Raw genomic sequence first — 26,231 nt, forward strand, 5'->3', positions numbered from 1 at the left:
TGTGGAATGGCTTTGGTGGTCTAATCTCCCCAAAAGAATGCTTTATATAATCTGTTCCGAGAAAATCATTGATGATTCTTTAATGTAATATTGCCTGAAGCGTTCTTTAGTTTGTCAGTGATGTTCAGAGCTTGGCATTTAATATTGTTTTGCCAGAACTCCAAAATGCATTACTGGATGCCTTAACCAAGTGCATTCTGGGAAACTTACTTAACTGATGTCGTTTTAGCAACGTTTTGTTTGTCACCCGTAAATAAGTCTTTGGCAATATATTTTCATTTATAACAAGACCCACTAATGAATGGAGAATATTGTTTTAATTTGTTGGAATTTTTAGCCTCTTTAATTTCTTAACCCAAAGGTGACAAACAGCTTAATCTTATGAAAGTAATTTCATCCATTTCATATCATGTGCATCATCCTAGTAATGAATTCATACCATGGCAAGCTTCATGTAAGAGCTTGTTTTGATACAGTGGATGATTTGCATAGGAGTGTAAAACTCCTAAGAAATCAAAGCCTCTGAGGCAATCTTAAAACTCCACAATTTTAATGTATACAAAGCTATGTTAATAGATGATATTACAATACAGTTCAAATTCACTCCAGAAATAAAAGGCCCGTAGGACTAGGGACTCAGTGATAGTTTGGAGTCTCCCCCAGCGCACATCCCTCCTAGTGGGATGGTTTGTTGACAAATAGCCCAGCTTCTTTATTTTTTGCTTCTGTACATCACAGTGAGTGGATGGCCCTTCAGCTTCTTTCCCTCTTGACCAGACATGCAGTCTTGCATTTAGATACTGCAGAGACAACATTCACAGCATGTCTTAAGTTCCAGGATTTGCAAGAAAAAGAAATGTTAAGAGCATGTGTGTTTAGAGGGATTAGACTCCTTTTAAAAACCTGGATCGCTAACTTACTTAAATCTGGTCTGATGGTGTCAGAATATATTATTCCCTCCCTAACCCTTTCCCACAGAGGGAAAAAAGTGCTTCTGTCTAAGGAAGACTCGGAGGTCAGGTGCTGGGTACACTCCTGGCTAGACTGATTCAGCTCGGAGTTTTGACATTTTAAAGTTAAATTACTTTAAGTCACATGAATGACTTAAAGACTTTGGTGTATGAACTTTTCCTACCCCCCTGAAGAAACTTCTTTGGCCTCCTGGTTACTCATCTTGAAGAGAGTACCATCAGTCTCAGTGAAAAACACATCTGTCACTTAGGACATGACATGGTTACAGTTGGCAGGCACAGATCTCACTTAGCTGTTTTAGAATCGATGGCATTCAGAGTAGTCCCTCTTGAGATGACCTTTAAAAATGAGTGTCCTCCACTGTCCCCCAATGGACATAACCTGAAGCAAGAGTTTGGGGGAAGGGGAAGTATCAAGGTTTTTTCCTTGGTGTAAAGATGGGGAAAAGTGAAGCAAAGCCCAAGGAAACTGCTAAGAGCTAAAGTAGGAGGCAATCTCTGAACTGGGAAAGTTGTATCTTCGGCTTTTTGAAGTAGACTGTCACTCTCAGGCAGCCTGTCAATGCTGAATGTTAGGACTTCTGTCTCTGTGGGAGACACGGCCTGGTGCATGTCAGTGTTTAGTGTTTGGCAGCTTTCTCAGCATTCCCTGACGCCATTTACCTTTACTCCGTATCCCATTCTCTTACTGCCTATCTGAAGGATTGGATGGGCAGAGTATAGGTGGCGGTGGTTGGTCCTCCCCGTATGTTGTCCATTTAATTCCAGAGCACTGATTTTTCCGAAGTGTGCTCTGCCCTGGGAAAATGGACACATGTTCCTCACAATAGGAATAACTAATTAACTTCTTTTTTACAGAAAAAGTTGGTGATTCAAGGAAAGCACATTGCAATGCATTATAGCAACCCCAGGCCTAAGTTTGAAGATTGGCTTTGTAACAAGGTGAGCATGTTTTTTATTTACCCATTCAGTTCCCACCTTTTTTTTTTTTTTTTTTTTTTTTTGTGGTTTTTGGGTCACACCCGGCAGTGCTCAGGGGTTATTCCTGGCTCCATGCTCAGAAATTGCTCCTGGCAGGCACGGGGGACCATATGGGACGCCGGGATTCGAACCAATGACCTCCTGCATGAAAGGCCTTACCTCCATGCTATCTCTCCGGCCCCAGTTCCCACCTTTTTAACCTAAGGAAATTTTTATACTTTTGATTTTCGTAGATCTTCCCATTAGGTGTTAGAGGAAATATATAGAGAGGGGCCGGAGATAACACAGCAGTAGGGCATTTGCCTTGCAAGCAGCTGTTCCAGGATGGACAGTGGTTCGAATCCCGGCATCCCATATGGTCCCCAAGCCTGCCAGGAGTGATTTCTGAGCATAGAGCCAGGAGTAACCCTGAGCACTGCCAGTGTGACCCAAAAATCAAAAAAAAAAAAAAGAACGGGCTGGATCACTAAAGTGGGTAGGCAGGGCAACCTGGTTTCAATCCCTAGCACTTCTTATGATTCACTGAGAGACTGACTGCTAGGTATTATCCCTGAGTTTAGAGCAAAGTGTAAGCCCCCCCAGCACCCCCTGTATGACTCAATGAAAACCAAAGAAAAAGTATGTTGACTAGAAAATGTCAACATCCAGAGGCTTTTCTTTGTTTTTTGTTTGTTTTGTTACTGGTGGTGGTAGTTTTAGGACACATCTGGTGGTGCTTGGGTTTCTTCTGGCTCTAATTAGGAATCACCTCTGGTAGGGGAATATATGACATGCCATGGGTTGAACCCAGGTAGGCCACATAAAGGGCGAGCACCTTATACACTGTACTATCTTTCCAGCCCCATGATCCATGTTTAAATCTAGTGTTCAGTTAGGATCATATTTGTGAGGCTGGAGTGATTGTACAGTGGATAGGGCATTTGCTTTGCACATGGCCAACCCAGGTTCAATCCCCAGCATCCAGTATGGGTTCCCAACACCACTAGGAGTGATCAGCTGACCCAGGACCAACGGTGGTTCAAATCCCAGCATGCCATATGGTCCACCAAGCCAGGAGTAACCCCTGAGCGTCACTGGGTATAGTCCAAAACACACACACACACACACACACACACACACACACACACACACACACACACACACACACACACACACACAAAAGATTTTACATTTACATTACTTTGCGAATTTTTCAAATTCTATGATTCAACAGGTTGGAGTGGTCTCATACATTAGCAAAAGCCCTGTAATAAAATTTATTGTCATCCTATCACCAATGTAACATTTTGAACTGGATGTTGCTGTTGACATCTTTAAAACAGTGCTCATACACTGTTCTGCATTTGCTCAATGTCTAATAGGATTCTAGATAGTATTCCCTTTATATTAAGTTTGCATTTAGAATGTGTATATCTAGAACAGTTCATATACTGCTTATACTTTTGTAGAGTTTGCTCTCAGAGTTTTCTGGTAAATACTGAACTATTTACCAACTTGATACAAGTTATATTTTTTTTTTTTTTGTGGTTTTTGGGTCACACCCGGCAGTGCTCAGGGGTTACTCCTGGCTCCATGCTCAGAAATTGCTCCTGGCAGGCACAGGGGACCATATGGGATGCTGGGATTCGAACCGATGACCTCTTGCATGAAAGGCAAACGCTTTACCTCCATGCTATCTCTCCAGCCCCGATACAAGTTATATTTTACTTCAGAATGCATGAAGAGACCAGAGAGAGAGTACAGGAACTAAGGCCCCTTGCCTTGCAATGTAGCTAGCACCAGTTTGATCCCTGGTACACCACTTGTAATCCCCTGAGCACTAGGGGTATTGTCTCCTCAAAAAGACAAAAGACAGGCCCGGAGAGATAGCACAGCAGTGTTTGCCTTGCAAACAGCCAGCCGATCCAGGACCAAAGGTGGTTGGTTTGAATCCCGGTGTCCCATATGGTCCCCCGTGCCTGCCAGGAGCTATTTCTGAGCAGACAGCTAGGAGTAACCCCTGAGCACTGCCGGGTGTGGCACAAAAACCAAAAAAAAAAAAAAAAAAAAAAAAGACAAAAGACAAAATACATTCAACTATGTTCCCTGAACGAATTGATAATAGTGAAATTCATATCCCTTTGTTTTGGATACATGCCACTTTCTGCTTTATGTTGTTTACTAGGCCTTTCCCATGGCCCTCTTGGTTGAAGCCACAATATTAATAGTAAGCATAGCCTAGTATGAGAAATAATTATACTTTTTTATTTTCTAGTGCTGCCTTAATAATTTCAGGAAAAGACTAAAATGCTTCCGATGTGGTGCAGACAAGTTTGGTAAGCCCAGATTCATCTGTTTGAAATTTGCATTAAAGTCTGACTGAGCGGGGTTGGAGAGATAGCACAGCAGTAGGGCCTTTGCCTTGCATGTAGAAGGTCGGTGGTTCGAATCCTGGCATCCCATATGGTCACCCGAACTGGCCAGGGGCAATTTCTGAGCGTAGAGCCAGGAGTAGCCCCTGAGTGCTACCAGGTATGATCCAAAAACAAAAACAAAACAAAACAAAAAAAGTCTGACTGGGCAAAAGGGCGGGGATAAAAATAGAATTGTGAGGTTAAGGTTTTTGCCTTGCTTGAGGCTGACCCCATTAGATTCTTGAGATCACATTGGTTTCTCAATACCATGACATATGGCCCCAAGTTCTTTTTTTTGTTTGTTTGTTTTTCGGCCACACCCATTGGATGCTCAGGGGTTACTCCTGGCTAAGTGCTAAGAAACTGTCCCTGGGCTTGGGGGGGACCATATGGGATGGTGGGGGATCCACCCACGGTCCTTCCTTGGCTAGCACTTGCAAGGCAGACATCTTACCTCTAACACCACCTCGCCGGCGCCATGACCCCAAGTTCTATGTGCAGGGACCTCTACCCCGCCTAACTTATTTTAATTTGGTTCTTAGACTTGAGAAATTAAGCAGTAATTTCTATATTTCCCTTAATCCTTTACCTTAGATTAGGTAGTTTCTGCTATTACAGAATTGGAGAAAGTTATTTTTTTAAATTAAGAATGGTTGCCTGCTTTGCATTTTGCATCTTCTTTTCTTCAGCACAAAGTTAAGATCTTTCATGTGCCAGATTTCTGCATTTCATATTCATTGTGTAAAAATTAATGAAGTTGGTGCTGGAGAGATAGCACAGTGATAGGGCATTTGCCTTGCACTCAGCTGACCCGGTTTCGATCCCTGACGTCCCATATGGTTCCTCAAGCCTACCAGAAGTGATTTCTGAGCACAGAGCCAGGAGTAACCCCTGAGTGCCTCCAAGTGTGGCCCAAGACATAAAATAAAATAGGGGCCAGAGAGATAGCACAGTGGTAGGGCATTTGCCTTGCATGCAGATGGGTGGTGGTTTGAATCCCAGCATCCTATATGGTTCCCCGAGTCTGCCAGGGGCGATTTCTGAGCGCAGAGCCAGGAGTAAACCCTAAGCACTGCTGGGTATGACCCAAAAAAACAAAAAAAATGATGATAAAATGAAATAAACTCCTTTCATAAGAAAAAAAATAATTGGGCCGGAGAGATAGCATGGATGTGAGGCGTTTGCCTTTCATGCACAAGGACAGTAGTTCGAATCCCGGCATTCCATATGGTCCTCCGAGCCTGCCAGGAGTGATTTCTGACCATAGAGACAGGAGCACTGCCGGGTGTGACCCCAAAACCAAAAATATATATATTAAGTTTCACTAAACCACAAATTAATTAAAAAGAAACAAGTGGGGGAAAAAAACAGGTAGAGATTGGGGAGATAGTACAGTTTGTAGGTGCCTTGCATTTGACTGACCCAGATTTACTTCCCAACACCACATATAGTCCCTGAACCTCATTAAGAGTGATCCTTGGGCCCGGAGAGATAGCACAGTGGCGTTTGCCTTGCAAGCAGCCGATCCAGGACCAAAGGTGGTTGGTTCGAATCCCGGTGTCCCATATGGTCCCCCGTGCCTGCCAGGAGCTATTTCTGAGCAGACAGCCAGGAGGAACCCCTGAGCACCGCCGGGTGTGACCAAAAAAAAAAAAAAAGAAAGAAAAAAGAGTGATCCTTGAGCATTAAGCCAGGAATATGCCCAGGTTTTGTGCCCCCCACCTCCCCTCCCCAAAAAATAGGGTGGGAAGAGGGAAGGAAAGACTACTATGGATTGTATTGGTAGTTCTAAACAGGCCAAACACCACCACCAAGAGTGCCCCATCCCAACTCACACATACACCCTACCCAATCACTGAACTGGTGTGAACCAAAAGCAAAAATTGAAATAAGGCTGCATCACTCACTTATTCTACAAGTTCAGACTTTAATGTATTTCTTTACTAACAATGCAATTTTAATTGTTTGTAATTCTAATTCCCCCCCCCCTTCCTTTCAGACTCTGAACAGGAAGTGCCACCTGGAACCACGGAATCTGTTCAGTCTGTGGATTACTACTGTGATAGTAAGTTCAAGTGTAAATTTTTTCTCTTTGAGGTTGACTTCAGTTGGAAGTTGCTCTCATAATCAAATGAGTATGTCAGTTTATCCATTAAAGATTGGATTTTAGGGGGCCCGGAGAGATAGCATAGCGGCGTTTGCCTTGCAAGCAGCCGATCCAGGACCAAAGGTGGTTGGTTCCAATCCCGGTGTCCCATATGGTCCCCCGTGCCTGCCAGGAGCTATTTCTGAGCAGACAGCCAGGAGTAACCCCTGAGCACCGCCGGATGTGGCCCAAAAACCGAAAGAAAAAAAAAAGAAAAAAAAAAAAAACAGAAAAAAGATTGGATTTGAGGGTCCATTTGAGAATAGCTTAATAAACCGAGCCACATGCTGCATGTAGGATGCCCAGTTTCATTCTCATTACCTCATGGTCTCCTGAGAACCACAACTCCTCTAGCTCCTGCCCCCAATAAAAAGTCTGATTTTAGAATTTACCTATACGGGGCCGGGTAGGTGGCGCTGGAGGTAAGGTGTCCCGGCATCCAATAAGGTCCCCCAAGCCAGGAGCGATTTCTGAGTGCTTAGCCAGGAGTAACCCCTGAGCGTCAAATGGGTGTGGCCCAAAAACCAAAAAAAAAAAAAAAAAAAAAAGAATTTACCTATATCTTTTTTTTTTTTTTTTATATCGCCCCATTCACAATACAGACCAGGCAAAGAGCTTGGGCTGAGGTGTATATGGGGTGTGTTTACTGTACCTCCTCTTTCTATACAGTCAGTGTAAAGAACACAGCCTGTGGTAAGCATTGGGAGGCTTAGAATTTACCTATATTTTAATGGAAAATTTATTAGGAACTGTCCAAAAAGAGTTTGTTTTTATATTTGAAATAGCTTCAAAAAACCACTAGTTGTAAAAATGCATACGTTATTTGTCTCACTTCTTTCTCTTCCCTCCCTGCACCCCCAGCAATCATACTGAGAAACATAGCACCACACACTGTGGTGGATTCCATCATGACAGCGCTATCTCCCTATGCATCCTTAGCAGTCAATAATATTCGCCTCATAAAAGACAAACAAACCCAACAGAACAGAGGTTTCGCGTTTGTGCAGTTGTCTTCTGCAATGGTAAGTTGCTCCTCGGAATTGGATGGAGAATCCCATATTAAAGTGAAATCATGGGGCCGGAGTGGTGGCTCAAGCAGTTAGGCATTTGTCTTGCATGCATTATAACCTAGGGCATACAGTGGTTCGATCCCCCGGCGTCCCATATGGTTCCCCCAAGCCAGGGGCAATTTCTGAGTGCTTAGCCAGGAGTAACCCCTGAGCATCAAATGGGTGTGGCCCAATCCTCCCCCCCCCAAAAAAAAAGAAAATTGGTAAAAATTGTTTCACAATAGGTCATTAAGTTGTTGTCTGAAAGTTTCCTAAGTTGTTTGTTGCCATTTGATCATTCTGTTACTGGTTTTGTTTGTTAGTTGGGTTCTATGCTACCTTGACATCTAATTTGATGTGTTCTTACTGGTATGTCAGTGTGGAAAATTTGAAGTGGTGTCAATATTTTTTAAAGTATGAAACTATATTTGGTTGAATAGGTGTTTTAATTATATGAAGAGAAAAAACAAACTTTTTTCATATTCTCCAGGATGCTTCTCAGCTGCTTCAGATACTGCAGAGTCTCCATCCTCCCTTGAAAATTGATGGCAAAACGATTGGCGTTGATTTCGCAAAGAGTGCCAGAAAGTGAGTGGCTTCATTGTCCTTGTTTCATAGTTCTGCACCTACAAACCTCTCCTGTTTTGTTCATTCTACTTGAAGCCTATGTTCAGTGTTCACTGCACAGAGACTTTCCTCCTTGGTTGTGAAAACCGGAAGGAGTCTTCTCTTTCTCCGACAACTCCCTTCGTCTCCTGTTCTCTTGTTCTGTAACAAGTCACAGAAAAATTCAGAGCCAAGCAACAGCAGATGTGGCAGATGCTTTTAAATGCTCTGTGCTGATATCTTCAGCAAAATACAAACCAATGTAGAAACTGTTTTTTTTTTTTTAGAACAGACTGATGTACAGAACAGCTGTCTATATAGAACTGAGGTCTACTAATAAACATTTCCCATTTCTAGTGTCAGATTACAGGGATACTGCCCCTTGAGGGGTTTGTCCATAGAAATTTGGAGAACTTGCTCTACTCTAAAATAGTGACTGGGGCCAGAGCGGTGACGCAAGTGGTAGGGTGTTTGCCTTTCATGCACTGACCTGGGACAGACTGTGGTTCCATCCCCCTGTCTCCCATGTTGTCCTCCATGCCAGGAGTAATTTCTGAGCGCATAGCTGTGGCCAAAAAACCAAAAATAATAATAAATAGTCATTGAGTTTCGCTACCTCCCAACTAGTGTTGGACTTAATTTCTTTGGCCATACGGGGTTACTGATTGGTACATAATGATGTAGAATTCCCTTCTACAAATGAATAGCTAAAGAAACTGTGGTACATATACACAGTGGAATATTATGCAGCCGTCAGGAGAGATGAAGTTACGAAATTTTCTTATACATGGTTGTACATGGAATCTATTATGCTGAGTGAAATAAGTCAGAGGGAGAGAGATAGATGCAGAATAGTCTCACTCAGCTATGGGTTTTAAGAAAAATAAAAGACATTCTTGCAATAATATTCAGAACAAAAGAGAGGAGGGCTGCAAGGTCCAGCTCATGACATGAAGCTCACCACAGAGTGATGATTGCAGTTAGAGAAATAACTACATTGAGAACTATCATAACAAAGTGAATGAATGAGGGAAGTAGAAAGCCTGTCTATAGAGTACAGGGGTGGGTGGGTGGGGATGAAGGAGGGAGATTCGGGACATTAGTGATGAAATGTTGCACTGGTGAAGGGGGGTGTTCTTCACATGACTTAAAACCAATCACAATCATGTTTGTAATTAAGGTGTTTAAATAAAGATATTAATTTAAAAAAATAATGATGTAGAGTCAAATGACTATGTCTTTATGGTTCCAGAGACTTGGTCCTCCCAGATGGTAACCGAGTCAGCGCCTTCTCTGTGGCGAGTACAGCCATTGCTGCTGCTCAGTGGTCATCTACCCAGGTAAGATAGTCTTTTTGCTAAAAATGATATGATGGTATGGCCCAATTCACTGTCATCACTATTGTCATGGTTGCTTTAGAAGCAATGACATTTTAGGGACTGCCTTATAGATTCTTTCTTTGACACCCACCAAACTACTCTCTTTCTCTTTTGACATTTTGTAGTCTCAAAGTGGTGAAGGAGGTGGTGTTGACTATAGTTACCTGCAGCCAGGCCAAGAAGGTTACACCCAGTATGCTCAGGTATGTAGATCTCGCCAGCATACAGCTTCGGATCATAAGAGTATCATACCTGGGGGCTGGAGCGGTGGCGCTAGCGGTAAGGCGTCTCCCTTGCGAGTGCTAAACTAGCATCGACCGCAGTTTGATCCCCTGGTGTCCTATATGGTCCCCCAAGCCAGGAGCGATTTCTGTTTGTATAGCCAGGAGTAACCCCTGAGCGTCACCGAGTGTGGCCCAAAATCCAAAAAAAAAAAAATATCATATCTGAGGTCAGAAGGAGAACACGGTGTGTAGGGCTCTGGCCTTGAACCCTGCTGACCTAAGTTTGATCCCTGGCATATGGGAATATGGTCTCCAAGCCTGCCAGGAGTGAATAAAAAGTATGGAAGGGGTAGGGCTTTTGCTGTACACCTGGCCAACCCAGGTTCAATATCTAGCATCCCTGTGGTTCCCCCGAATCTGCCAGGAGTAACTCCTGAGTACTGTGTGTGACCCTGAAACAAAACCAAAGCAAAAAAAATGCCTGTATTTTTGTTGTGAGGCTGCAAGATAGGGACATTTGTCCCTACTGATGATGTTGATGAGTCCTCTACTGATGTTGCATTGGGGGGGGGCCGCTTCTTTGCCAAGGATCAGACCCTTGGCTCTACCACAGACAACATGCACTGTGCCAAATGAGCTTTATTCCTGACCTTAAATATCTGCTTTAATGGAGATCTTTTCTACAGTACTCACAGGATTACCAGCAGTTTTATCAACAAACTGGAGGACTGGAATCGGATGCATCTGCAGCAGGTAGTAAACTGCAACTCCTTTATATCTTTTTTGTTTGTTTGAGCAATACCCAGCCTTGCATGAACACTGATCCCAGCTTGGTTTCTTGCTCTTGCTGGTCCTTTCAGCAGTACTTGGAAGACCATACGGGCCAGGAGTCAAACCCAGGCCTCCTGAGAGCCAAAGTGTTGGTGCAGCAGGTCCAGCACTTGCCTTGCATGCAGCCAAACCAGATTCTACCCCAGGCATCTCTCTCTCCCTCTCCCCCCCTCCCTCTCTCCCTCCCTCTCTCCCCCCCCCCCCACCCCCTCTCCCTCCTCTCCTCTCCTCTCTCTCCCTCTTCTCTCCTCCCCTCTCTCTCTCTCCTCTCTTCTCTCTCTCTCTCTCTCTCTCTCACTCTCTCTCCCTCTTCTCCCTCTCTCCCCTCCTCTCCTCTCTCTCTCTCTCCCTCTCTCTCCCTCTCTCTCCCTCTCTCTCTCTCTCTCCCTCTCTCTCCCTCTCTCTCCCTCCCTCCCTCCTTCCCTCCCTCTCTCCCTTTCTCCCTCCCTCCCTCCCTCCCTCTCTCTCTCCCACTCTCACATATCCTCATCTGCCTGGCCCATTCTTGCGATTTAGTTTTGCTTCCCTTCTCAGGAATTACAGGGTTACATATTGTTACAGTGTATTGGGAATTACATTGTTTCTGGTCCATGGACAGGGTGGAGCTTGTTGCTCAATTTCAATCAGAAGGGCCATGCTTGTTAGTTTTTTGTTTTAGGGTTTTTTGGTGGGGGGGGGTTTTACATCTGGCAGAGCTCATGGGTCACTCCTGGCTCTGGGCTCCGGAATCGTCCCTGCCAGGCTTGGGGGACCACGTGGGATGCCGGGATTTGAACCATCATCCTCTTGTTAGGTTTTTTTTTTTTTTTTTTTTTTTTTTTTTTTTTGGTTTTTGGTTTTTGGGCCACACCCGGCGGTGCTCAGGAGTCACTCCTGGCTGTCTGCTCAGAAATAGCTCCTGGCAGGCACGGGGGACCATATGGGACACCGGGATTCGAACCAACCACCTTTGGTCCTGGATCGGCTGCTTGCAAGGCAAATGCCGCTGTTCTATCTCTCCGGGCCCCCTTTTGTTAGTTTTTTATTGGTTGATTTTTGTGTGCCAGGTCTCCTGCATGGAAGCATGCAATTTCCCACTCAGCCTCATGCCCAGCAGAGGCTCAGTTTGCAAATACTTAACCTGAGGCCGGTGAGGTGGCGCTAGAGGTAAGGTGTCTGCCTTGCAAGCGCTAGCCAAGGAAAGGACCACGGTTCGATCCCCCGGCGTCCCATATGTCCCCCAAGCCAGGGGCAATTTCTGAGCGCTTAGCCAGGAGTAACCCCTGAGCATCAAACAGGTGTGGCCCAAAAAAACAAACAAAAAAAAGGCAAACAGTTAACCTCCTGTACTCTCTCTCCTCTGGATGGGATCTGAAGAAGCTTTTGTGAAGTCTTTCTTAGAGGTTTTTATTGGACTGGAGTTGTGGGTCAGAAGAGCACTTGCCTTGCATACATGGTTCTGGGTTCAGTTCCTGGTGCTGAAATATATATATATATATACACACACACACACACACACACACACACACACACACACACACACATATATATGTATATGTATATATTGGGGGGGCAGAGAGATATTACAATGAGTAAGACATTTGTCTTGCACGTGGCCAACCTAGATTTGATCCCTGGCATTCCACATGGTTCCCCAAACACTGCCAGAAATGATTCCTGAGTGAAGGGCCAGGAGTAGCTTCTAAGCATTGCTGGTATGGCCCTAACCCTCCCCACTCCACAAAAAGGCAGTAGCCGTTGCATTTTGTTTCACAGTTTTAAGTGCTTTAACACTAAATATTTTTCAACCCCACGTATATGAAAATTGTTCTTTGCTTCCTTTTTGACCATCAAATAGAATGTTTCACTTCATTTGTCACATTTCTAGTAAGATCATAAAAATGAAAATGCCAGGGGCCGGAGAGATGGCATGGAGGTGGGCCGTTTGCCTTGCATGCAGAAGGACAGTGGTTCGAATCCCGGCATCCCATATGGTCCCCTGAGCCTGCCAGGGGCAATTTCTGAGCGTAGAGCCAGGAGGAACCCCTGAGTGCTGCCAGGTGGGACCCAAGGAAAAAAAATGAAAATGCCATTTGTTCAATCAAGAGATGTTACCTTTTAGGAATAGACCTGGCATATTCAGAGACCAGGTAAAGATATTTTGCTTAGAGTTCATCGCCTTGACCTTTCTTAATCAACCTGTGTTTCTCCTCAGGCACAGCGGTGACCACCACATCAGCGGCTGTTGTGTCCCAGAGTCCCCAGCTCTATAATCAAACCTCTAATCCACCCAGCTCTCCGGTAATCCTGTTGTCATAAATGGAGATAATGTTGACCGTTGGGAAGTTTTTGTTCCACAAGTATCATGCCTTCCTGTTGTCTTAATTAGGAGCGCATGATACGCACCATTCGCCCTTAGTTTCCCTGTCTGATAGATACTTGTGTTCAATAAGATTCCGAACAAGTGTGTTTATATTTTCTGCATGCTTTGACTTGAGCCCAGGAAGAAAGTGGTCAGCATGTGTTCTCCTCAAGGGTTGCCTTCCTTAGAGTGTGGCAACAGTGTGTCAGGGGAGTCTTCCTCCTAGATGATTGCAGTGATTTAGTTCTCTGATCAAGAGGCTTTAAAGTTGAAATCATATTGAAGCTGCTGTTCTTTCCAGACGGAGGAAGCACAGCCTAGCGCTAGCACAAGTGCACAGGCCCCAGCCGCTTCCCCCACTGGTGTAGTTCCTGGTACCAAATATGGTAAGCCAAATCTCACGGGGATGTTGACCATTGGAAGGTCCTAGTTTCCTTTCCTTCCCTTTTGTTGCAGTAAGGTTTCCTCTCCCTTATGGGTGTCAATGGGACACTTGGGGATGTGAAAGAAGACCGTTAAGACCTCCTGCAGTTAGTTTAGAATTTCAAAGGAAGCCAGTTTCTTTCTTGGAATAACTCTCTTTGTGATGGATTTTGTTTTTGCAGCTGTGCCTGACACCTCCACTTACCAATATGATGAATCTTCAGGATATTACTATGATCCAACAACAGGTCTCTACTATGACCCCAACTCACAAGTAAATGTGTTACTTTTCTTAGTTTTACTAGAAATGTTTTAGTTTCGTACAGTCCATTTATGAGAGAGAGATGAAGAGGAATATACCTGCAAAGGAGCAAATGATATACTAGTTTTAACTTACTCAAAACCATCACAGATTTTTTACTGCGTGGAATTTGGGGGGTTGGTTTTTGAGCCACATTTTGCTGTGCTCGGGGTTTACTGCTGGCTCTGTGCTCAAGAATCACTCCCAGGGGCCGGACAGATAGCATGGAGGTAGGGCGTTTGCCTTTCATGCAGAAGGATGGTGGTTTGAATCCCGGAATCCCACATGGTCCCCGAGCCTGCCAGGAGCGATTCTGAGCCTAGAGCCGGGAGTAACCCCTGCATGCCGTCAGTTGTGACCCAAAAGCCAAAAAAAAAAAGAACCACTCCCAGTGGAACTTGGGATCCTTGCTTTGCGGGAATTCAAACTGGTGTTCTGCATACCAGGCAAGCTCCCTACCACATTCTACCTAACCCAATTTAAATTTGAAGGACTGAAAAAAGGATTAATATACATGGTTCCAAAATGCTTACAGATAGAGAGAGGACAGTGTCTCGACAGTCTTAGAATAATGAAAGTTTTGCCAGGGCATCTGGAAGATACTATTAGATTCAACTTATTGAGAAATAAAGGACCAAGAACCTCTTACGATTCAAATTAGATTTTTTTCTGGTGCGAGGGCTCAGAGGACTAGAGCTTCGACTTTGTATGGGGAGATGCTAGGTTCAGCCCCTGCCATCACAGGATTCCTACAAGCACATACTGGGAATAGTCTCTGAACCTCTCATACTGTGCCTTCCCCTCCAAAAAAAATTAACGACCATCAACTAGTTTGTTTCAAAACCTAATTATAGAACTGACCCTGTCTTCATCTTAAGGTGTAGTAAGCATAGTGTTTTATGGTATAGTCTCTAGTCAGAAAAAGTACACATTGGGGCAGAGACATAGTATAGCCAGTAAGGCACGTGGCAGACTCTTCTTTGATCTCTATCATTCCATATGGTCCACAAGTGTACCATATATTCAGGAGGGACCTCTGAGCACAGAACTAAGAATAAATCTTGACCCACTACAGGTGTGGCATTAAAAAATAACTGGGGGGCCGAAGCAATAGCACAGTGGTAGTGCATTTGCCTTGCACGTGGGCAGCCCCAGACAGACCCAGGTTCAATCCCAGGCATCTCATATGGTCCCCGAGCCTGCCAGGAGTAATCCCTGAGCACTGCCAAGTGTGGCCCAAAAACAGAAACAATACAATACAAAACAAAACGTGATTATTTTTATTTACATTTGTATATATCAGATACTGTACAAATAGATAAAAGAGAAAACATGCCTAGTGCCTTCAAAGTGCCCTCCTGGCATTTGCCTTGTACATGGCCGACCCAAGTTCTATCTCCAGCATCTCATATGGTCCCCCAAGTACCTCGAGGAGTGATTTCTGAGAGCAGATCCTGAGTGTTGCCAGGTGTGACCCAAAAACCAGGGAGAAAAGAGAGGAGAGAGAGACAGAGACCCCTCCTGCTCCTTAATGGTTTATACACTTCCATTCATTAACCACTGTCCCAACAATATTGCCATTATTTTGTCAGGTTAAAAATTAAGAAGTTGCTATTATCATTATTAATTTTTTTTTTTTTTTAGGTTTTTGGGTCACACCCAGTGATTCTCAGGGGTTACTCCTGGCTCTGTGCTCAGAAATCACTTCTGGCAGTCTTGGGGGGACCATATGGGATGCCGGGATTTGAACCCAGGTCCTTCCTGGGTTGTCTGCGTGCAAGGCAAATGCCCTACCACTGTTCTATCTATCTGGCCCCTGCTATTTTTATGTATAGACCTAGATAGAAGTTATTAAGTCAGGGCCCGGAGAGATAGGTGGTTGGTTCGAATCACCGGTGTCCCATATGGTCCCCCATGCCTGCCAGGAGCTATTTCTGAGCAGACAGCCAGGAGTAACCCCTGAGCACCGCCGGGTGTGACCCAAAAACTAAAAAAAAAAAAAAAAAAAAAAAAAAAAGTTATTAAGTCATGGTATATATGTGAAGTTTCCATATTGAAAGTTTAGTATTTAAATACTAGCATATAGGGTCAGAGCAATAAAACAACAGATAGGACATTCGATTTCTTTGTATGTGTAAGGCCCAATCAAGCACTACTGGTTCGATCCTTAGGAAATTGCCAGTAGTTGTCCCCAAGCAAAAACAAACCAAGCCCAGAGAGAGAGTAGTAGGTAAGGTGCTTGCACTTACATGTGGTGGACCCACCCAGGTTCAGTCCCTGATATAATCCTCTGAGAACCCACCAAGAGTAATCCTAGCCCAGAGGTAGGAATAAACCCTGAGCCACTCAGGATATTACCGCAAAGCAAAACAAGGCGTAGTTAATAATTGTGACTCCTGTGTCAGTAACCCACACCACCTTCCCCAGAAGAAATCGAATGATTTGTTGGTCCCTAGAGCAGGTAGACTGACTGGGGAGTACAAATAAACTGCCTCTACTTTTTGGTCTGTTTTTCTTTCCCCTCTAGTTTTGGGTCATATCCAGCAACACTGAGGGCAGTGATGGCTAGCCTTTTTGAGCCCAAGTGCTCAAACTGCCGCACAGTGGCCAGTCTGGCCCTGTTGCCAGGTGAGCTGCAAGGCAGACACCGAACACTCGCCTCTCGCGCGCTGCCTATCTTAATTGCAGACCCCTCCCCTCGTGCCACTGCTGGCACGCATGCCATAGGTTCGCCATCGAGGCCTTAGGGGTTACTACTCTGGCTCTCTGCTCAGAAATCACTCCTAGCAGGCTCAGGGAACCATATGGGATGCCAAGATTGAGCCCAGGTCAGTCCCAGGCCCTACCACTGAAGGGTGTTTGCCTTGTATGAGACCAATACAGGACAGACCCAGTTCAATTACCTTCATCCCATAAGGTCCCCTGAGCCTGCCAGGAGCGATTTCTGAGTGCAGAGCCAGAAGTAACCCCTGAGTGGGATTGTAGCCTCCATGCTGTCTCTCTGGCCCCCACTATAGTACTCTTATCACTCTGGCCCCAAAGATTCTTTTTTGTTTTATTTGGGGGCCACACCTACCAGTGTTCATGGGTTCCTCCTGGCTCTGCTCAAGGAATCACTCCTGGCGGCCTCAGGGGACCATATGGGGTATGTGGATCAAACCCAGGTCAGTTGCATACAAGGTAAATGTTATCACTCCAGCCCAAAAGTTAGATTCTTGACATTTTTTTCTACTTCTGCCTAAGAGTTTCATAGATCTTCATTGTCCTCTCACCAAGGTATTTCCTCCCTGGAAAGGAAATAATATTGTCTACAGTGTATTTTACATTTATAGGTTAAATTTATTTGTTTGTTTGTTTTTTGACCCTGCCAAGTGCCAGGGTCTCAAACAAGTAGGTGTTGTGCCATCAGGTTGACCCAAGGTCCAAGGTTAACGGTTTCTTTGTTTTTGTTTATGGGCCACACCCGGCAGCATCCCTGGCTCTGTGCTTAAAAATAGCTCCTGGCGGGCCGTCGAGATAGCACAGTGGTGTTTGCCTTGCAAGCAGCCGATCCAGGACCTAAGGTGGTTGGTTCGAATCCTGGTGTCCCATATGGTCCCCCGTGCCTGCCAGGAGCTATTTCTGAGCAGACAGCCTGGAGTAACCCCTGAGCACCGCCGGGTGTGGCCCAAAAACCAAAAAAAAAAAAAAAGCTCCTGGCAGGCTGGGGCACCTTATGGGATGCTGGGGATCGAACCGAGGTCTGTGCCAGGTCAGCTACATGCAAGGCAATGCCCTTCCGCTGTGCTATCACTCCAGTCCCGCATAGTCTTTTTTCTTTATATTTTTGAAGATGAAGATGAAGAGAGTACAGTAGGTTGGAGTTTGCCTTGCAGGCACCAAGTGAATTCAATCTTCAGCACTACATATGGTCCCCAAGCACTCTTAGGCGTTATCTAGAAGTAGGGGTAGTAGGGAGATTTTCTGGCAAAGCAACTTTCACATGCCCTTTTTTTTTTTTTTTTTTTTGCCAAGCTGCTTTCTCAAGTAAATTGTCTGAAGGGGGTACAGAGATACAATAAATACAAGGGTTAAGGCACTTCCTTTGCACATGACCAAGCCTGGCTTGAATCCTGGCACTCATAAGGTCCCCTGAGCACTATCAGGAATGCCTGGACACAGCCAGGAGGAAATTCTGAGCACCACTGGGTGTCTCCCAAAAAAAGCAAAGAATAGTAGGATGCAGATTATTCTCCCCCTAAGAAAAGTAAAATGCAGATTATTATATTATTGCACTTTATAAATGGCTAATTGGAACTATTTAAGCCATTTTAGAGTTGTAATGCACAGTTTAGCTTAAGTGGAAAGTGTTCCTTTGGGGCCGGAGAGATAGCATGGAGGTAAGGCGTTTGCCTTTCATGCAGGAGGTCATCGGTTTAAATCCCGGTGTCCCAATGGTCCCCCGTGCCTGCCAGGAGCAATTTCTGAGCCTGGAGCCAGGAATAACCCCTGAGCACTGCTGGGTATGACCCAAAAACCACAAAAAAAAAAAAAAGAAAGGAAGGAAGAAAAGAAAAGAAAAAAGTGTTCCTTCAATATAAAGTATATCGTTTGGGGCCAGGGACGATCAGCATAGTGGGTAAGCACTTTCCTTATATGCAGTTGACCCAGGTTTGATCCCCAGAATTCCATAAGGTTTACAGAGCCATGAGAGATACTGGGTGTGAACCAAAAAAAATGAAAAAAGCTATATGATTTTCTGCCTATGATGATTTAAAATTGAATATCATTGGGCTTTAATTAAGATATAGGTAGTGGGGGACCAGAGAGATACCATGGAGGTAGGGCATTTGCCTTGCATTCAGAAGGGCAGTGGTCAAATCCAAGCATCCCATATGGTCCCCCAAGCCTGCCTGGAGCGATTTCTGAGCATAGAGCCAGGAGGAACCCCTGAGCACTGCCCGGTGTGACCCAAAAACCAAAAGAAAAAGATACGGGTATTGGGGAGGCCAGAGAGATAGCATGGAGGTAGGGTGTTTGCCTTGCATGCAGACGGATAGTGGTTCGGATCCCAGCATCCCATATGGTCCCCTGAGCCTGCCCGGAGTGCTTTCTGAGCATAGAGCCAGGAGGAACCCCTGAGCGCTGCTGAGTGTGACCCAAAAACCAAAAACAACAACAAAAATGCTTGAAGAAGTAAGACAAAGGGAGTGTATATAAGCATTGGGGGCCCAGGTTCACTTCTTAGTTCTTCATGGTCTCAGCACCTCCGGTTGTGACCAGAAACAAAAGCAAAAATATTTTTTTGAATAATGGTTTAGCATAATAGAAATCTTCCATTAAGTATACATTTGCATTTTGTTTTTCTAGTACTACTACAATTCCTTAACCCAGCAGTATCTGTACTGGGATGGAGAGAAGGAAACCTATGTGCCAGCTGCAGAATCCAGCTCCCACCAACAGACGGGTTTACCTTCCACAAAAGAGGGGAAGGAAAAGAAGGAGAAACCTAAGAGCAAAACAGCTCAGCAGGTGAGAACAGGACCTAACTAGGGGACTCAGTTTTCTCTCAGGTATTAGGCTTAACTTTTATTATTTTTAGGATCATGATACAAGTCATCCTTACTTGGATTTATAAAAACTTGAGCACCCATTAAATTTATAAAATGTCTTTTTTTTTTTTGGTTTTTGGTTTTTGGTCCACACCCGGTGGTGCTCAGGGGTGACTCCTGGCTGTCTGCTCAGAAATAGCTCCTGGCAGGCACGGGGGACCATATGGGACACCGGGATTCGAACCAACCACCTTTGGTCCTGGATCGGCTGCTTGCAAGGCAAACACCGCTGCGCTATCTCTCCGGGCCCAAGCTTAGTGATTTTTATTTTCTGAAAGGGTTGCGATAATTCCAATAAGTTGGGAACTTCAGTTTTACCTACATGTTATTGGTGTTCCTTGTGTGACATTAGATCGCCAAAGATATGGAACGCTGGGCTAAGAGTTTAAATAAGCAGAAGGAGAATTTTAAAAACAGCTTTCAACCTGTCAATTCCTTGAGAGAAGAAGAAAGAAGAGAATCTGCAGCAGCAGATGCTGGCTTTGCTCTCTTTGAAAAGAAGGTAACGAGCCAGAATTGCAATCATTTAGAATGTCAGGAAAACTGGAGGTTGGTGACTTACCTGTTTTCTCTTTCCCAGGGCACCTTAGCTGAAAGGCAACAACTCATCCCAGAACTGGTGCGAAATGGAGACGAGGAGAACCCCCTCAAAGTAAGAAAATTCTACCTGTATCAGTCAGACTTTCAAATGTTTCTTAGTTAATATTATTCCTACTAGGTGGATATTTGGAATATCAGAACATAGATAGTACATCCAGGTTGGAGAGAAAGCACAGCGGTAGGGTATTTGCCTTGCACACAGCTGACCCTGGTCCCCCAAGCACTGCCAGTTGTGACGCCCCTCTCAAAAAAGTGTATGCTGATCTGGGTGGGTATTACTATGAATTTTTTCTACCTGACAGATCTACCAAGGTTTTTGTTACCAGGAGACTGTCCGACCAAAAACTAGAGAATCTGATTGGCAGTTGGGTGAAATGTCTGAAAAATAGTTCCTCGCTTCTTGGAATAGCCATTACATTATTAGTATGCATATTGTTATTGTTAACTTTCTATTGTATCTTTTTTTTTTTTTGGTTTTTGGTTTTTGGGCCACACCCGGCAGTGCTCAGGGGTGACTCCTGGCTGTCTGCTCAGAAATAGCTCCTGGCAGGCACAGGGGGCCATATGGGACACCGGGATTCGAACCAACCACCTTTGATCCTGGATCGGCTGCTTGCAAGGCAAACGCCACTGTGCTATCTCTCCGGGCCCCTATTGTATCTTTTTAATGACCATCTTTCTTTTGTCCTCAGCGGGGTCTGGTTGCTGCTTACAGTGGGGACAGTGACAATGAAGAGGAGTTGGTGGAGAGACTTGAGAGTGAGGAAGAGAAACTGGCTGACTGGAAGAAGATGGCCTGCCTGCTCTGTCGACGCCAGTTTCCCAACAAGGACGCCTTGGTCAGACACCAGCAGCTGTCAGACCTACACAAGGTAACTAGACTTCTCAGCTGCTCAGGATGGGAAGGAGGAAGCAAGGCAGCAGAAGCACATGCTCAAGCAGACAGAGGTTCTGTAAATACTTAAATTAAGTGATTGCCCTTTAAAATCTGGTTCATTCAAAAAAAAAAAATCTGGTTCATTCATAGCCTATTCAGATTATGAAGAACAAAGGAGCATGGACAACCTCCTAAATCCTTGCCTCCACTTTCCTTGTGTAATTGCCATGAATTGGATTTTGACTCTTACTATACAGTGAATTTTGATAATGAATTCTTACTGTGTTTACAAAATTTTTCTTTAGCAAAACATGGACATCTATCGACGATCCAGGCTGAGCGAGCAAGAGCTGGAAGCCTTGGAGCTGAGGGAGAGAGAGGTGAATGAGTCTTTTTTGTTTTTGTTTTTGTTTGTTTGTTTCGGCCGCTAGAAAGAAAGAGTATATCAGAACATTTGCCATTAGTTTTCATTTGTAGGGCTTAGTTCAGGTACCCAGGCACAGTAGGATTTGTTATGCAATTATCATTGTGCTCATATAGATTGAACCCAAGCTCTAAGTTCATTTTGCACTGTTTTTGAGATTGCAAAGACATCTCAAGGGCCGGAGAGATAGCATGGAGGGTAAGGCATTTGCCTTTCATGCAGAAGGTCATCGGTTCGAATCCCGGCGTCCCATATGGTCCCCCGAGCCTGCCAGGAGCGATTTCTGAGCATGAAGCCAGGAGTAACCCCCTGGCGCTGCCGGGTGTGACCCAAAAAAACCAAAAAAAAAAAAAAAAAAAAAAAAAAAAGATCTGACTGGCAGGGCCGGGCGGTGGCGCTAAAGGTAAGGTGCCTGCCTTGCCTGCGCTAACCTTGGACGGACCGCGGTTCGATCCCCCGGTGTCCCATATGGTCCCCCAAGCCAGGAGCAACTTCTGAGCACATAGCCAGGAGTAACCCCTGAGCGTTACTGGGTGTGGCCCAAAAACCAAAAAAAAAAAAAAAAAAGATCTGACTGGCAAACACTGGCTACACCAAGTTTTGGTTAAAAAAGAGGGGAAGTGGCGCAAGTGGTAGGGTGTTTGCCTTGCACAAGCTAACCTAGAACAAACCACTGTTCGATTCCTCCATGTCCCATATGGTCCCCTAAGCCAGGAGGGATTCCTGCACACATAGCCAGGAGTAACCCCTGAGCATCACTGGGTGTGGCCCAAAAAGCAAAAAAAGGGGGGGGGGCATGTTCTTGTTTGACCTAGCCAGGGAAGCCTTTCATGAGCAAACAGCCTTTAAATTAGGCTCAAGGGACAGTAGGGTTGAAGAGAAATTCTTCAGCAGAGCAGCTTATGAAATCAAGAATTGTGGGATTGATTGAAAGTTTCCGATAAATATACAGGCCTCTGGATTAGAAGTATTCCAGGGGCAAGTTTCTTGAACTTTCCTGAGCCCAGGCATTTGTAGTTAAGGGTTTGCATTCCTGTTTTTTTCCACTGTTTGTGATGCCAGCTACCTAGGGACCTGCAGTGAACAGATCTCTGGAAGCCTCTGGGCACTGTCCCTGAAGGGGACCTGTCCAGATAGATGCTAAAAGGGGATGGAAGTTCTGCTTCTGTTCACTTAGACATTTGCAGGTTCATTAGCAAGCTCTCCTGATCCCCCCCACATCCCAGCAAGTCAGTTGAAGAGCTCCACAAGTGGTGACTAGTTAAATAAAACTGCCTGTAGGAGACAGTTTTGCCCCATATACAAGTAATCTCTATAAATGTGCCATTTTAGATATGATTACCTTTTTTTTTTTTTTTTTTTTTTTTTTTTTTTGGTTTTTGGTTTTTGGGCCACACCCGGCGATGCTCAGGGGTGACTCCTGGCTGTCTGCTCAGAAATAGCTCCTGGCAGGCACAGGGGACCATATGGGACACCGGGATTCGAACCAACCACCTTTGATCCTGGATCGGCTGCTTGCAAGGCAAACGCCGCTGTGCTATCTCTCCGGGCCCAGATATGATTACTTTTGGGGGAAAAAACAAGGGCATTTGATGTTTCAGACCACTCCAAAAAAAAGTTGTAGGGGCCAGAGCGATGGCACAAGCAGTAGGGCGTTTGCCTTGCACGCACTGACCTAGAACAGACCACGGTTTGATCTCCCAGCGTTCCATAGGTACGCCAAGTCAGAAATGATCTGAGCGCTTAGCCCGGAGTAATCCCTCAGTGTCACCAGATGTGGCCCAAAAACAAAAACAAAATTCTAGATTAGAAACCTTTAAGATTAGAAAGGTTTCTAGATTAGAAACCTTTAAAAGTGTAGATGTGGCCGGAGAGATAGCACAGCGGTGTTTGCCTTGCAAGCAGCCGATCCAGGACCAAAGGTGGTTGGTTCGAATCCCGATGTCCCATATGGTCCCCCGTGCCTGCCAGGAGCTATTTCTGAGCAGACAGCCAGGAGTAACCCCTGAGCACCGCTGGGTGTGGCCCCCCCCCCCCAAAAAAAAAAGGTGTAGATGCATAAACAATTAGGGATTGAAGTTTTAGTATCTTTAGCATTGTTTGTTCTCCTACTTAGATGAAATACCGAGATCGAGCCGCAGAAAGACGGGAGAAATACGGCATTCCTGAACCTCCAGAGCCCAAGCGCAAGAAGCAGTTCGATGCTGGCACTGTGTATGTGTTATATACATTTTTCCCTTCATTAGCTGGGACAACTGGCTGTTTGAATTAACTGTGTGTTTGCCACTGGCAGGAATTATGAGCAGCCTACCAAAGATGGCATTGACCACAGTAACATTGGCAACAAGATGCTGCAGGCCATGGGTTGGAGGGAAGGCTCAGGTTTGGGAAGGAAGTGTCAAGGCATCACAGCTCCCATTGAGGTAAGGAATAGGATGGGCTTCGTGGCCTGCAGGCGTATCTCAAAGAGAGATGAGATCAAAGTTCCTGTTTCTTGGGAAGCTCCTTTATCACAAAGGCTAGTGTCAGGTCAAATCTTGACGTTACTGCTTAGTGGGTTTCTGGATCCTTGCTGTTCTCCCTTATTTCATCCTCCTTTTAAGATGTCAGTTGAGAGGAATGGGTTTAAGCACCCAACTTGATTTTTCTGGCTTTTGCTGCCTTTGGGAAAAACCTGTTTTCCCAAAAGACCGTTTTTCTATATCCTGTTATATATCCTTAACACCAGCTCAAACCCAAGTAGTTTGGGTTTTTCCCTAAGGTACTGTACATTTTTTATGTGCTGGGAATCCAACCTTATACACACATGGCAAGTGTTCTCCTTCTGAGCAGCTCGCTGGCCTATTTTTAATTTCTTTCTAAGCAATTCTTAGTATGTATAAAGCAGATTGTAGTTTAGTAGGATTTACTTTTCTTTAAGGATTGGAGAGAGAGTACAATGGATAAGAAGTTTGCCTTGCCTTGTCCAACCCTTGTTTACTTCTCAACAGCACATATGATCCCTTGAGCACCACTAGGTGTGGCCAAATGAAAAATAAACAAAAATTAGAGGCCAGAACAATAGTGCAACACCTAGGGCACTTGCCTGGCATGAGGCCAGTTCAGATTTGATCCCAGCACTATACAGTCCTCATGCCTTGCCAGGAGTAACCCCTGGGCACTGTTGGACATGGTGCCCAAAAGAAATTTGTAGGTACCCGAGAGAAAAAGTACAGTGGGTAAGGCACTTGCTTTGCATGCAGCATACATACCCAAGCTCAACCCCCAGTACCACATCTGATCCTGTGTAACACCAGGGGGAGCTGCATCCTTGAGAACATCCAGGAATAAATCCTGAGTGCTATGGGTGTGGCCTCTCCTATTGGAGCTTAGGGGTTGTGGGAGGATGTGCCAGGAATCAAACTCTTGGCTTTGCCCATGTAAGATATGTGTGCTACTACTTGAGGGTGTCGGGGGGTAAGAGGACTCCCAGGAAATACTCAGCTGGGACTAGCCAGCACAATCATCCAACAAGACCACAGAGCTCAGTACTTGGGCCCAGGAATGTGATATTTGGGGACACCAAGCCCATACTTGATGGTGCTCAGAAAGTTGTGTATTACCAGAAGTTCAGAACCCTGTACAAACAGATAAGTGCTCCAGTCTCTTAAGCTATCTCCCTAACCAGCTTTTGAGGGGACAGTACACAAAAGTCACTTCTGGTGCTCAGGGATTGAGCGCTGGCCTTCTGTGGACAAAATCTGCAATCAGCCTACTGAGCTCTGACCTCTGGCACATCTGATGGCAGGCTATCTTGTGGTCTGGCCTTTATATGAGCGCCTTACTAGGTATGACGCTTGCTGAGCAGGCTTTAGGGGGCAGGTGCAGATGTGCTTCGATCTGTATGTTCATTTTATCCCCTCATTCCTTCAGACATGCTGTAGGTCAAAGTTCTTCGTTATATAAAGCTGCCTCCTCTCAAGTCGAGGAGATAGTTTAATGGGCTGGAGCACATGCCCCTCCCATGCGGGAGACCCAGGTTTGATCCCCAACACCACATGATCGCCCAAGCATGACTGCTGACTGTGACCCAAAAACCAGCAAGAAATAAACTTCTCTCCTGGCCAGGTGTTTCTATTTGAAAGGGAGGCGAGGGAGTGGTCCACATCGATCCATACTAACGGTGGTTTTGTTTCCCCAGGCCCAAGTCCGACTCAAAGGAGCTGGCCTGGGAGCCAAAGGCAGTGCGTATGGATTGTCTGGTGCAGATTCCTACAAAGATGCTGTTCGGAAAGCCATGTTTGCCCGGTTCACTGAGATGGAGTGAGACTCAGAAGGGGAGAGAACTGATGGCAAGCTCCCAAGAACACAAGCAGTGGTCCATCTCCTGAATTCACTCACGCCTGGTTCCTCAAGGGCATGCCTTTGTGCTGTTAAACGTTTAGGGCGAACACTTCCTTCTGCAAGGTTCTCCCTCCCATGTAAAGGAGTTCCCTTACTATGGGTTATGTGGTGAATACCCTTCCTTCCTGCCAGAGGGCTTCTGAACTGGCATGGGGACAGTGGGTCTTTTATACTTACATGTACATAGTGTAATGTAGTGTGTTTTAAATGTGTAGCCTATGTTGTGGTCCATCAGCCCCTCTCATTCTTAGGGGTGTTGAGATGCCATAGGTGGTATGTGATACCAAAGCCGCCTCTTGTCATTTGTTGTTGTGCTGTCTTTTCTTGGCAAAAGCCTTGTGTATATTTGTATATTACACATTTGTACAGAATTTTGGAAGATTTTCAGTCTAGTTGCCAAATCTGGCTCCTTTACAAAAGAAATACCTTGAAAAATGCGTGTCTGTCTATTTGCCTTTATTGGTTGGTTTGGTTTGGTTTTGAGGCCACACTGAGCAGTGCTCAAGGTTGCTCCTGGCTTTGCACTCAGGAATTACTCTTGGTGATGTTCAGGAAGCCATATGAGGTACTGGAGATAGAATCCATATTGGCCGTATGCAAGAAAACACCCTTCGTGCTGTACTATTGCTCCACCTCCATTTGTCTCTATTCTTTGGTGACCCAGTGGCTCAAGCATCAAACAGCTTTAGTGCGACCATAAAGCAAGCTCCT

At 45.1% G+C, this 26,231-nt stretch overlaps 1 protein-coding gene and 1 non-coding gene across 2 annotated transcripts in view; one reads left to right on the forward strand and one right to left on the reverse strand.

Annotated features, from left to right (window-relative positions):
* RBM5 (RNA binding motif protein 5) overlaps positions 1–25,957 on the forward strand; it is a 39,846-nt gene extending 13,889 nt beyond the window's left edge. The window contains exons 6-24 of the mRNA XM_049777337.1: positions 1,830–1,913; positions 4,207–4,267; positions 6,345–6,410; positions 7,353–7,513; positions 8,031–8,128; positions 9,399–9,486; positions 9,651–9,728; positions 10,436–10,502; positions 12,775–12,860; positions 13,223–13,307; positions 13,527–13,618; positions 18,995–19,156; positions 19,589–19,738; positions 19,817–19,888; positions 20,529–20,708; positions 21,019–21,093; positions 23,254–23,351; positions 23,431–23,560; positions 25,318–25,957. Coding sequence (XP_049633294.1) covers positions 1,830–1,913; positions 4,207–4,267; positions 6,345–6,410; positions 7,353–7,513; positions 8,031–8,128; positions 9,399–9,486; positions 9,651–9,728; positions 10,436–10,502; positions 12,775–12,860; positions 13,223–13,307; positions 13,527–13,618; positions 18,995–19,156; positions 19,589–19,738; positions 19,817–19,888; positions 20,529–20,708; positions 21,019–21,093; positions 23,254–23,351; positions 23,431–23,560; positions 25,318–25,443 — 1,959 coding nt within the window. The 3' untranslated portion in view covers positions 25,444–25,957. The remainder of the gene's footprint in view (positions 1–1,829; positions 1,914–4,206; positions 4,268–6,344; positions 6,411–7,352; positions 7,514–8,030; positions 8,129–9,398; positions 9,487–9,650; positions 9,729–10,435; positions 10,503–12,774; positions 12,861–13,222; positions 13,308–13,526; positions 13,619–18,994; positions 19,157–19,588; positions 19,739–19,816; positions 19,889–20,528; positions 20,709–21,018; positions 21,094–23,253; positions 23,352–23,430; positions 23,561–25,317) is intronic.
* LOC126014674 (small nucleolar RNA SNORA51) lies at positions 7,069–7,201 on the reverse strand. The gene has a single exon (XR_007497676.1). It is a non-coding gene; the product is annotated as a small nucleolar RNA SNORA51 (small nucleolar RNA).
* Positions 25,958–26,231: the final 274 nt, after the last annotated feature.

This window comes from Suncus etruscus, chromosome 7 (assembly GCF_024139225.1).
Source record: "Suncus etruscus isolate mSunEtr1 chromosome 7, mSunEtr1.pri.cur, whole genome shotgun sequence".
NCBI classification, from domain to species: domain Eukaryota; kingdom Metazoa; phylum Chordata; class Mammalia; order Eulipotyphla; family Soricidae; genus Suncus; species Suncus etruscus.